We start from the raw sequence: 13,396 nt of genomic DNA, 5'->3' as shown, positions 1-13,396 counted from the left end.
TTGGTTACTTAATGTGATGGGACTTTATTGGTGTCTTTTATTCTGCTCGCCTCTCAAACACCTCACTTCTCATTACGCAGGTAATAAAGTAGGCTAATTTCCTCCTGCATAAACAGCAAGAGGTCCGACACCGTCTAATGACAATTTTGGGAGAATTCAATTGGCTACGGTAATTTACCCCAGCTAATTGATCCCCCATCAGGTAGCCAATTATCCCCAATGCTGGCACCTGTTGGATGCTTTTTTTCTGGAGAGGTCGAAATCCACGATAGGTGGCGTTTTTCTGCCTTGATCGGGAAAACATGTATCCCAGATCCTGTTTTTCTTTTGTTTGTTTTTTGGATAAAAAATTAGATTTTTTCCCCCCACTTTAATTGAATTACCTGCCGTTTTTCTGCCTTGATCGGGAAACCATGTAAAAAATTAAGCTAGTTATTTTTGCGTAGAATTTTTCTCACCACAATTGAAACACCCCCCCCCCCCCCCCCCGCCCCATAATATGAAAAAGTTCATGACTTGTTTTTTTACAGTTCCTGTTTTTCTTTCATCTCTTTTTACAGAATACTCCAATATCTACAAACATTCGGAATGAACCTAAAGCAATCCCACGAGCACCTACGCCGCAGGAGCAAAACCATTCGCAAGCAGCCAAAGTGCAATCGAATCCGCCTGGTCCAGCACTGCCTTCCAAGCCTGCAGCTTCTCATTGTTCACTCGCACAAGACGGTGGGGTAGCGGAGAGCAAAATGGCAGCCAACAGCCCCGCCAACCCAAGTGTACTACAGACTGAAGGATGCAGGCAAAGCTCCACCCCCAACAATCAAGCTGCCAGCCCGATGTCTCAAGGGAACGTTGCCCCTCCCGTAGACTCTAAGGCCGAACCTAAAGGCTCTTCGCAGCAGGTACCAAGCGGAGATCCAACCTCTTTAGGAGAAAATCCCGATGGACTTTCTCAAGAACAGTTGGAGCATCGAGAGAGGTCTTTACAAACCCTTCGAGATATTCAACGTATGCTTTTCCCTGACGAGAAAGAGTTTGCCATAAAAGACATTACAGGCCAAAGTGGGGGACCGCAACAAAACTCGGGAATGCTGGACAATCCTCAGAAAAAACTTGAAGGGCCAATACAGGCGATGATGGCTCAATCACAAAATTTGGGCAAGGGCCCCGGGCCTCATCCAGATGGAGGTATGCCATTTGGGCCACAAGGACATAGGGACATGCCTTTTTCACCCGAGGATATGGGGCCACCACCAATGAATCCTCAGCCTGGCCAAGACCACCTCGACCACATGACCCCGGAGCAGGTGGCTTGGCTAAAACTCCAACAAGAGTTCTACGAGGAAAAGCGGCGAAAGCAGGAACAGGCTGTAGTGCAGCAGAGGTCTTTGCAGGATATGATGGTACACCAGCACGGGCCCAGGGGAATGGTCCGAGGTCCTCCACCTCCTTATCAAATGAACCCTGGGGAAAGTTGGGGTCCGGGAGGACCTGAGCCTTTCCCAGATGGAATAGGAATGCCGCATCCCATGCCACCAAAAGGTATGCCCCCTCATCCAAATGTGCCTGGAAGCCAAATGCAGCGGTTACCCGGATTTGTCGGCATGATGAACCCCGACATGGAAGGACCTAATATTCCTAATCCTGCATCCAGGCCTGGTGTTAATTGGCCGGACGAGGTGCCAAAAATACAAGACGGACGTAATTTCCCCCCCGGGCAAAGCATATTCAGCGGCCCAGGGCGAGGCGAGAGGTTCCCTAATCCTCAAGGTTTGCCCGATGAGCTTTTTCATCAGCATGTTTCGGAAAAGCAGCTTGGCCTGCCCCCCGGCATCGGCATGGAGGGCATTCGACCGGTTATGGAAATCAACAGAGGCATGCCCCCTCAGAGGAATATGGAGCCGGGTATGTTTCCCCGTATGCCCGGCGATGCAGCACTGAGCCCGTCAAGGATGGAATTCTCCAAGGGGATGCCTCTCAACATGGGCCCGAATAGAGAGGTAGAGTTTGGCATGGGCCCCGGCAATATGAACATGAAGGTTGACATGAATCTGAATGTTAATATGAATTCTAACCAGCAGTTAATGCCTCAAAAGATGCGAGAGATGAGGGATGTGATGGCATCCGAGGAGATGCTGAAGATGAGGCCAGGGAGCAACGAAATGCTCTCTAACCAGCAAAAAATGCATTCTGCACAGTTCGAACACTCCCAGGACTATGGTATGGGCTCCCGGCCTTATCTCAGTATGTCCCAGGCTACTGGAGGAGTACTACGGAACCCCAGAGAACAGATGGGGCCCGATCAAAGGACTAACAGCAGACTCAGCCACATGCCACCTCTACCTCTTAACCCAAACAATAACCCAGGCAACCTCAATGTTGCACCTCCCGGGCAACGCGGCCTGGGGCGCAAACCTATGGATAACGTTTCTGTATCCGGCGGTCAAGTGAACTCTCCCGGTGTGAACCCTTTAAAATCCCCAACTATGCGCCAGGTCCAATCTCCCATGCTGGGCTCCCCCTCTGGTAATCTTAAATCCCCTCAAACGCCGTCTCAGTTAGCCGGGATGTTGACAGGACCAACGGCTGCGGCTGCTGCTTCCATTAAGTCCCCGCCGGTCATGGGGTCTGCCGCTGCTTCCCCTGTCCACCTGAAGTCTCCGTCCTTACCTGTACCTTCCCCGGGTTGGACGTCTTCTCCTAAGCCTCCGATGCAGAGTCCGGGAATACCCCCAAACCAGCACAAGCCACCACTTGGCCACGCTTCACCAGCCATGATGGGGAATATGGAATCTGGTAGGTTCTATCTTGGTGTTCTTGTCAGTTACGTTATACTGAAGATCTCTTCATAGCCCACTGCATGCTGCAATGTCTATCGCTGCTGTTACTGTGAGCGTAAGGTTAGAGGCTGTCTTCAGTTCAGGACGTCTACAGTCAGTTAATATTCTTGTGCTTGCATTTTTATCTGCCGTAACAAAGCAAATGTATGAACCCTTCAAGTGCCAAGGATGCTGTGAGCAATCCTCAAAATATACGCTGAAAATGCCAGCGTCAATCACAGCAACTTTTTTTTTTTGTTAAAATAAATACCAATACAGCCAAATGAATTAACTGAAGTTTAGGTAAATATTGCATATAAAAAAGAACAGTCGCTGTGAGTGGCGCTGTCATTTTTAACGTATTTTTGAGGATATTTAACAGTAACTTAGCCACGCAAATGGTTAACGTTGGTTCTTAGGGTTTAAAAAAAAAAAAAAACACTCAGCAGAGAGAACCTGTTAGCAGCGTGTAATAGTGGTGGTGGTTCTTGCGTTAAATGTGCCAATTCTTATTTTTCTGCCGGTTTCAAAAAGGGGACGCTACGACCTGACGGGCACAACAAAAGTTTAAGCATTCTAGTATTTCCATTGATCCAGAAATGTTTAGCGTTTCATCCTGTTGAGCAGTTTTTTTCCCCTCTGCAATAATGATCATTGATTCCCGCGTTGCTGCTGGCTGCTGTTACCATGGGAACCTCATAGAAGAGACCAGAAAATCATCCAATAATACATCCTGGACACTTCATATTTTAGCTGCTCCTGAAGGAAACGTGCGGCTGAGATTAAGGGCACAGCGTAATTTAAAGAGGCAGGACCCTGAAACCTCCCATGGCCTGCGCTTTAGAGCAGCAGGGTAGGTACGGGAAGCTGGACCCGCGCAGGCCTCTTCCCACCTTTTATGCCCGATAATGAGTCGCACTCCCAGTGACTGCAACACAGGGCAGGTTTGGAGCCTAAGCATAGAAGAAAAACAGCCGATAACAGAGAGTAATAGAACAATGGTTCTGTAACTTACACGGAATGCTTCCAGTTATTACAGTATTGTAATGCTTTGTTGTTCTGTATCAGTTTATTAATGCAGCGAGCGGTAGGGGCAGCGATACCCAGACTATAGCAATGCAACAAGTCCATCTGTTTATCCATAAGGACACCTGTCTGTTTGGCCACTTTAACAGCTGGCTCTGAAACAGAAAGCAGGGACCTGTGAATACATTGTGTACTGGTTAATGTATTGGGTGTAACCCATTTAATGAAATCACCAAGGCTTCTATGAAATGACTTTGACAAAACTGTACAGTGAGCTCCAGGGATTCAGTAGGAAATCCCGGCGTTCAAAATCCCGACCGCCGAAATCCCGACAAGGGGGGGACGTGGATCGCCCCCCCTTGCGGGCTCGCTGCGCTCCCCACGCAGCGGGCCCGGTGCCTCGCTACGCTCGGCATGCTAATTTTTTCTCCCTCCAGGGGTGCTGTGGACACCCACGGAGGGAGAAAGTGTCGGGATTTCAGAGGTCGGGATTCTGAACGGCGGGATCCCGACCGCCGGGATTTAAACTGCATCCCAGCTCCAGCAGTCTTGTCCTGAAACTGCCAGACAGACCACTAGATCAGTGGTTCTCAACCTCGGGCCACAAGTACCCCCAACAGTTCATGGTTTTTCAGGTCACCCGACAGGTGCATTTATTATTCACTGACCTATTTTAAAACATCCACATGTGGAGCTAATTATTTCATTTGCAATCTTTGTGAAAACCAGGAAAATGTTAATTGTTGGGGCTACTTGTTGACTAAGAGTGGGACGCACCCCCCCCCCCCCCCTTATTTTCCCCTTTCTTTTTTTATTTCTTTTTTAGCAATTTTTTCGCTCCTCTGTTTTACTTGCCTTTTTTTCCCTTGCCTTTCTTTTTTTGTTTCCTCTTGCCTTTCTTTTTTTTTCTTGCCTTTCTTTTTTTGTTTTCTCTTGCCTTTCTTTTATTTTTTTTTTTTCTTGCTTTTTTTGTTTCCCCATGCCTTTTTTTTTCCCCTCCTTGCCTTTTTTTTCCCCCTGCCTTTTTTCCCGTCTTTTTATTTTTTATTTTATTTTTTTCCCCTTGCCTTTTTTTTCCCCTTGCCTTTTTTTTCCCCCATGCAATGAGTTCTTCTCATCAGTATTACTAAGGGAGAGCAGACTGTGGAACGAACATTTACCACAAACAGGACAAATAAGCCAGATCTCATTGTGGATTTCACGCCGAAGGAAATAATACTGAGGCTAAGCAAACTCAAAACGAATAAATCACCAGGGCCAGATGGGATTCATCCGAGGGTATTAATGGAATTAAGGGATGAACTAGCTACCCCCCTATATTATATCTTTAGCAAGTCACTATCGTCTGCTATTCTCTAATCTTTTGGTACTATACCTGAGGTAGTGCCAATATTCAAAAAAGGAAGATCCAGCTTATTACAGACCCGTTAGTTTAACATCAATTGTGGGTAAACTATTTGAAGGATTTTTAAGGGATGGTATCCAGGAATATTTAGACCATCACCGTCTACTCAGTACTAACGAACATGGGTTCGTGAAAAATCGTTCATGCCAAACTAATCTACTAGGGTTCTATGAAGAGGTTAGCAAAAACCTCGATAATGGAAATGCTGTAGATGTGATTTTTCTAGATTTCGCTAAAGCATTTGATACTGTCCCACACAAGAGATTGATTAATAAAATGGAGAACCTAGGATTGGGTGAAAATATCTGCAGATGAGTAGGGAATTGGCTATGTAATAGAGAACAAAGAGTGGTTGTGAATGGTGCCGTATCAGATATGATACCGGTACTAAGTGGAGTGCCCCAGGGTTCAGTTTTGGGGCCCATTTTGTTTAACATTTTTATTAACGATATTGGAATATGGTTACTCAGCAATGTATCCATCTTTGCGGACGATACAAAACTTAGCAAAGTCATCAAACCATCAGAAGATGTCACCATGCTTCAAAAGGATCTTGCAATTCTAGATGAGTGGGCAAAAAAATGGATGATGAGGTTCAATGTAGATAAATGTAAGGTTATGCACCTTGGGAGACACAACCAGTGTGCAAGTTACAACCTTAGCGGAGAGGAACTGGGTAATTCCATACTTGAAAAGGATCTAGGAGTCCAAATAGACAACAAACTGGGATGTAGTGCCCATTGTAATGTAGCTACAAAAAAGGCCAACAAAATTCTGGCATGTATTAAGAGGGGAATGGAAACTAGGGACTCAAGGGTAATTATGCCACTATATAAAGCATTGGTGAGACCTCACCTCGAGTACGGAGTACAGTTCTGGGCCCCACACTATAAAAAGGACATCATAGAATTAGAAAAAGTCCAAAGGCGAGCAACAAAGCTTATTAGGGGAATGGAGAATTTAAGCTACAGGGAGAGATTAAGCAATTTGGGACTATTTACATTGGAAAAGAGACGTTTAAGGGGGGACATGCTCAACATGTACAAGTATATCAAGGGCCAATATAAGGAACGGTCACACACCCTCTTTTCTACTAGAAAGTAATCTAGGACACGAGGGCATGAGTATAGATTAGAAGAAAAAAGATTGGTACTTGTGTATTATAGCGGCGCCCCCGATTTCCATCGCGCAATGTTTTAATCGCATGCCATGCACCCGATGCGACGCGATTTTTGCCCCCTATACGATGAAAGATTGTATATTCACCCTAAAGGGTGCTTTTAAGCACCGTAATGGGTGCTTACAATGTTAAATGCACCCCCACGCCACCCCCCCACTATAAACGTGAACCCGAAGCCTGGCGAGCGGTACGCGTCCTGCGACCTTTTCATACCCCCACTATCCACGTCGGCGTGGAGTTGAGAATAGAAAGTGTGGCGAGCGCAGCGAGCCACCGAGCCCGAAGCGTGGCGAGCGAATGCGGATACCTTCACAGGTATCGGAGTCCCCTCGCGGCCTTCACAGGTATCCGCGTCCCCTCGCGGGGCTCGCCACGTTTCGGGCTCGGAGGCTCTCTGCGCTCGCCACACTTTCTATTCTCGACACGCCGAGGTGGATAGTGGGGGTATGAAAAGGTCGGAGGACGCGTACCGCCGCCCCTCGCGGGCTCGCTGCGCTCGCCACGCTTCGGGTTCATGTTTATAGTGGGGGGTGCATTTAACATTGTAAGCACCCATTAGGGTGCTTATACAATGTTTAATCGCATCACATTGTATGCCATATACAATGTCATACAATTTTAAAATTGTATGGCATTGTACAATATCGCGCGATATCGCATCGCATACCATCATATGCCTTATGGTATGCGATGCGATGGGCGCCGCCAAAATACACAAGTACCAAAAGATTTCATTCAGCTAGTAGAAAGAATTTCTTTACGGTCAGAACAGTCAAACTCTGGAACTCTCTTCCCAGAGAGGTGGTAACGGCTGGCTCATTAAATGCGTTCAAGGCAAAGTTGGACAAACATTTACTGGAGAAAAACATCCATGGGTACAAATAAGAAATATAATCTGTCTGTAAAATATCAGAACCTACCAAATCAGCAATGGATATCTATACCAGGTTGAACTAGATGGACGCAAGTCGTAACTATGATTCTTTTTCCTTTCATTCCTCCCCATTCATTCTATTGCACTCAGTAAAGTAAATGTGGTAACAGGTGAAGTGTTCTGGCAGAAGTATCGATAATCTCTAGATCACTGAACACTACAAGTTACAGAGATCCTCTGCACATCTTGACCTGTCCACACCACTTATAGACCAGATGATCAGCCCTGCTTATGATAAAACTCATCGATTAATCAGCCCCGTAGAATGAACCCATATGATTGATCAGAAAGGATTACAGAACAGGTCAACAATTTGGTGGGAACCTCCATTAAAACCAGAAAAGTGACTTCTTATTTCCATTACATTTCCATCATATACTTATCTGTGCCAGCCCTATAACTAGTGATTTACTGAAAATAGGTCATAACGGACAATCCAATGACTCTGTTCAGTACAACAATGGCTTTGTAGGTAGGTTATCACTGCAGCTGAATTATATCTCTGTGAGACGCTATGTTCTCAGTTATGTAGGCCACAGATTAGCTGTCCTCTGATGTGACATCTCCGTCCCACGCACAATGGATTCTAAGAATCTGAGCCGCACAGACCATCTATCCTACCATTACTGACCCCTGGACATCAAGGTCCACATTACACTTTCCAAAAGATCTTGGAGTGCTTGTGGCGCCTGACTCCCCAATCCGAACTGCAGAATTGAAACCCCCAATCACCAGGCGTCGATGATGGGCGATCAATCAAGGAGATTCTGTGTGTTAACCTTGATCAGTTTTGCTCGGGATCCTTTACCCAGTGTCTGGCACAATGTATTTATTACGCTACAGACCGACGTAGAATGTCTTGTGTTTTACAGTCCTGCTTGATGTTTATGATCTACACAATAAATCAGAAGTCTGTTCCTACAGGAGGTGCAAAATGTAATGTAGACTTTAGGAGCCAGCAGTATAATCTGAATGAGGCAGGGAGTTTTGTTCATTGGTGTCAGTAGAAGTAACTCCCAGCAGTCATTTGCCTGGCTTGCGATGCGGCCATAGATTAGAGTTGAAAGCACATCTCCATTCCTGTCCGTTTCACACAAGCAATTTGTGTGGCAGATGTACACGGGAATAGTATGCTTGTGCGGCAGGTGTGCACTGGAACAGTTTGTTTGTTCAGGGGAGTGGTGCTTTTGTGCAGAGGGTGTGTATGGGAGTGGTGCGTTTGTGCAGCGGGTGTGCATGGGAGTGGTGCCTTTGTGCAGCGGGTGTGCACGGGAGTGGTGCATTTGTGCGGCAGTTGTGCAGCGGTGCATTTGTGCGGCAGTTGTGCAGGAGAATGGGGCATTTGTGCAGCGGGTGTGCAGTGGAGTGGTGGGCTTGTGTGGCGGGAGTGGTGCGCTTGTGTGGCGGGTGTACATGGAAGTGGTGTGCTTGTGCATGGGAATGGTGCATTTGTGCAGTGGCTTTGCAGAGGAACGGTGCCCTGGTCTGCACATGTAAGGGGACTTCATATCTGCGTTGTGGAGAGTAACCTTTCTCTTACTCTGCATGCAACACGGGCTGCGTAAGGTGTTTGTAATTTTTTTTTTTTCCGCCGACAAACTTGCTTGTTGGATTGGGCAAAAAGAGCTGACATTTAGGAAATCACAAATGACATTTATCTATTAATTGTTGGCCAGAGGTGACCTAGCGAACGCTGATCCATTTAGCATCATATTCACACTTATTTTTAAAAGGGTGGCGGTAGCCCGCTGTTCCACGTCAGATAACCTCCGATAGGCTTGTGAGATTATATGAAGACCTTTTTATTCCTAGTATTTGTAAATGTTGTGACAGTTGGGCAGAGAACCTTCTAGTAAGTAGTTGAATGCGGCCCTTTTATTTTGGTAGTCGGCGATCTGAAGGAGAATAATGACTTCTTGTTAATCTGTTATCTCTGTTCTCTCGCAGGAGGCCCCCCTCCATTAGTCAGCCAGTCTGCTTCTATAAATCACCCCGGAAGTCTTCCCTCCAGCACTAACTACACGATGGCACCCGAGCCCACCCTCTCCCAGAACCCTCTCTCTATTATGATGTCTAGGATGTCCAAGTTTGCTATGCCCAGCTCTACGCCTCTTTACCACGATGCCATCAAGACGGTGGCTAGTTCAGATGACGATTCCCCTCCTGCCCGCTCGCCCAATCTCCCGTCTATGAATCCTATGCCAGGTATTATGTCAGCAGTCTGAACTGATCTTATCCACCTCGCTCAAGGGAATGTTAACGTTTTTGTCTTTGCTACGTAATGTCGTCATTGTTATTATTATATTCTGTATTACTGAGGTTACAGTGGGCACCGGTGTTACCGTACCACGTAACTTGTGCCAGCAGAAGGCTGACCTGGACGAGGTGGACTAGGAGCACTGAACGATTACATTATAAGGTGTCTCCCATCCGGGGAGGACTTTCCTTCCACCATGGTCAGGATTATGTGGCATTGACACAGTCTAAAGCAAACCTTCTAACAAGCTCTGAGCTTTATTCAGTGATCCGTTCTAAAGATGGGGGGCTGCCACCTTGAGGTGTCTTTAATGCATGGAACAAGCCATTAAACCAGAGAGAGCTCTCTCTCTCTCTCTCTCTAAACCCCCCCCCCTTGCTTTCTCGCACCCCTCCCCCCCTCCCTTTGCTTTTTCGAACACCACCCCCCCCCCCCTGCTTTCTCGCGGTCTCCCCCCCCTTATTTTTTTGCCTTCTCGCGCTCCCCCTTTGCTTTCTTGTGCTCCTCCGCTTTGCTTTCTTGCGCTCCTCCGCTTTGCTTTCTTGCGCTCCTCCGCTTTGCTTTCTTGCGCTCCTCCGCTTTGCTTTCTTGCGCTCCTCCGCTTTGCTTTCTTGCGCTCCTCCGCTTTGCTTTCTTGCGCTCCTCCGCTTTGCTTTCTTGCGCTCCTCCGCTTTGCTTTCTTGCGCTCCTCCGCTTTGCTTTCTTGCGCTCCTCCGCTTTGCTTTCTTGCGCTCCTCCGCTTTGCTTTCTTGCGCTCCTCCGCTTTGCTTTCTTGCGCTCCTCCGTTTTGCTTTCTTGCGCTCCTCCGCTTTGCTTTCTTGCGCTCCTCCGCTTTGCTTTATCGCTTGCTAGCTCCCTCCCCCCTTTGTTTTCTTGCTTGGCTCCCCCTCTCTTTGCACTCTTGCTCACACATTTGCTCCCCGTGCTCTTGTTTCTTTGACCAGTAATTTATGTTTTGATCTAGAGCACTTTGCCTGCCGGTTATAGATTTGCCATGCTTTTAATAACTGTTCTGTGTTTGAGCCTTACTATTCCTCTTGTTGTGGTGTCCTCATGATGTCCCCCTTGTTCTTTTTTTTTAGGTATGGGCATGAATCCCCAGAATTCTAAGATGTCTGGTCCTCACGGCGGTGTTTCAATGCCAACGCTGAGCCCAATGGGTATGACACAGCCGCTTTCCCATGGTGGACAGATGCCCTCTCCAAATGCCATGCCACCCAATGTTCCGCCACACGGAGGCCCTATGGGACCAGGGATGATGTCACATAATGCTATGATGGGGCATGGTTCCCAGGAACCCTCTATGGTGCCTCAAGGACGCATGGCTTTTGCCCAAGGCTTTCCTCCAGTTCAGTCACCTCCGCAGGTTCCTTTTCCACACAACGGCCCTAACGGGGGGCAGGGAAACTTCCCGCCTGGAATGGGCTTCCCGGGTGATGGGCATTTAGGTCGTCCTGGCAACATGCCCCCAAATGCAGACCCAGCACTTTGTAAGTCAGGATGTCCAACAGGGCCGGATTCCTTTGTTGTTATGGGAAATAATATGCCTTCAGTTTTTGCTGACCCGGACCTACAGGAAGTTATTAGACCAGGGGCATCTGGAATCCCTGAGTTTGACCTATCAAGGATTATTCCATCCGAAAAACCCAGTCAAACACTGCAGTATTTCCCTCGTGGGGAAGTTCCGGGCAGAAAGCCGCAGCAAGGACCTGGTTTTTCACACTTGCCTGGTATGATGGGGGAGCCAAACCCAAGAATGGGTCTTCCCATGGGTGGCATGGGAGGTCCTGGCCCGGGGGATATGCCTGGTCACAACTCGATGAGGCCTCCTAGTTTTATGCAGCAAGGCATGATTGGACCTCATCATCGCATGATGTCACCAGCACAATCAGGAATGCCTGGCCAACTAACTATGATGGGAAATCCGGGAGGGGTGGGCATGATGGGAAAGGAAAGGATGCCTGGAGTACTTTACGGTCACCCAGGTAGCGTGGGCTCTCCGAACATGTTGATGTCAATGCAGGGGATGATGGGACCTCAACAAAACCTCATGATTCCCCCACAGATGCGCCCCCGAGGAATGCCTGCTGATGTTGGGATGGGTGGGTTCGGCCAAGGACCTGGCAACCCGGGGAACATGATGTTTTAAGCTGCTACAAACAAACACATATTAGAACTTGTAGAAGTGAGATTATCTCCCGAGAAATCTTTAACATGAGGAGTCCCATTTGGCCATGCAATAGGAGAAAGAGGACCCAAATGTCAATTTGGTGGAAACTCTAGAATGTAAGAAACTATCTGAGCATTGCTTTCATTTATTCAAGGTTTTTTGTTTTGTTTTTTCTTTAATTTTTTTTTTTTTTTTTAAGATTTATTTTTAAGAAAAATTATTTTTGTGGACTTGGGTATCCCGTGATGGCACCTGCTTTTTTTTTATTTTATTTTTTTCGGGGAGGGGGGGGATAAAAAAAAAACGAAAAAAAAAAATTCTGTAGCTGTTTTTTGAGAATCGCCATTTGTCATGAGTTGCACCATCCTGTATGTTTACGTCGTTTGGATTGGTTTCTTAAAGACACCTGGTTCATCCTTTCTTTGTGTACTGTAAAATATTGTAAAAGGGATTTTTAGCAGAGGCCTCGGGTCTTTGTGTGTGAGAGGAAATTGATTCAGTGCTGTTTACTTTTGGGTGGATAAAAACCGCCTTTCAAAAATCTTGTTACTTTTTTTTTTTCCTCCTTTTAACTCCAGTGTATAGTAAACCAAACTAAGACCTCATACAGAAAGAGTATTATTAAAAAAACAAACAAAAAAAAGCACAAAAACTATTAAATCCAGTTAGGTGATCTCCTTTTCTTTAAAAAAAAAAATGTAAAAAAAGTTTTAAAAAATGTGAAAAACACAAAACCCCCAAAAAACAATATCAGTCTATGGAGAGCAAATACAACTTTTTTGTTTTGTTTTTTGTCTTATATTTTTTTTTCTGTGTCCCGTTTATTTTGCTACCTCCAAATCTCATCCTTTGTTGCTTAATGTCCTTTTAATCGGTCTGCGCAATGTGTATTTTTTTATTTTCTTGTATTTGGAGGGAGGTTAGATCTAGTAGAGACTGACGTTGTATTTCGATAGCGCTTTCTCATGCTTTTCTGAAGAAGCCAGACTTTATGCTGTTACATACATGTACAGTGAGACCATATGCAGTAATCTCCAATCATCCTGTCTCGGAGCAATCCCCAGTAATTCATATTTTGTGCCGGTTATTTTTTCACTCTTCCTCTTGTCCCTCTTACCCCAGCATTAAACATTCTGTGTAATCTCCATTAAATTTGGTACAAAACCACTTGCCAGGGCTGTGGTGTCGGAAAAAAATAAAATATATTTCTTACAAACTGAGCAAGTCGTTGTTACTGGAATATATACATTTTGTAAGTTACATTGGTGTTCTATTTGTCAACGTTGGCTTTTAGGTGGGTTCATGGTTCGGGAGATTAACGATAAAATGGAGACCACATGGTACATATGTAATAAAAATTCTAAAAATGTTTAATTGGCTATAAATGATGAATTGCGTGGTAAATATATTCATTGCAATCACATCCATTCAATCGGTGTCCTATTTTATCAAGCTGGACGTGGCCAAAACAGTCCTGGCACTTCTGCAGTCCGGGGGGGGGGGGGGGGGGGGGAAGATAACTCACAGACTGTGTAGGTCAACACCAAAAAGTCAACATGCTGACATTGACAAAGTTTCAAAACATGAAAAGATTGACATGAGTTT

General features: G+C 46.1%; 1 protein-coding gene across 3 annotated transcripts in view; it reads left to right on the top strand.

The window, feature by feature from the left end:
* Positions 1–13,011, top strand: part of BCL9 (BCL9 transcription coactivator) — a 177,299-nt gene extending 164,288 nt beyond the window's left edge. For all 3 annotated transcript variants that reach the window (XM_083171638.1, XM_083171639.1, XM_083171637.1), the window contains 3 exons: positions 561–2,796; positions 9,312–9,569; positions 10,704–13,011. In XM_083171638.1, coding sequence (XP_083027764.1) covers positions 561–2,796; positions 9,312–9,569; positions 10,704–11,770 — 3,561 coding nt within the window. In that variant the 3' untranslated portion in view covers positions 11,771–13,011. The remainder of the gene's footprint in view (positions 1–560; positions 2,797–9,311; positions 9,570–10,703) is intronic.
* Positions 13,012–13,396: the final 385 nt, after the last annotated feature.

Source organism: Crinia signifera, chromosome 2, assembly GCF_055691185.1.
Source record: "Crinia signifera chromosome 2, ASM5569118v1, whole genome shotgun sequence".
Classification (NCBI taxonomy): Eukaryota; Metazoa; Chordata; class Amphibia; order Anura; family Myobatrachidae; genus Crinia; species Crinia signifera.
Note: the sequence above shows the minus strand (reverse complement) of the source record. Positions and strands in the feature narration are given on the sequence as shown.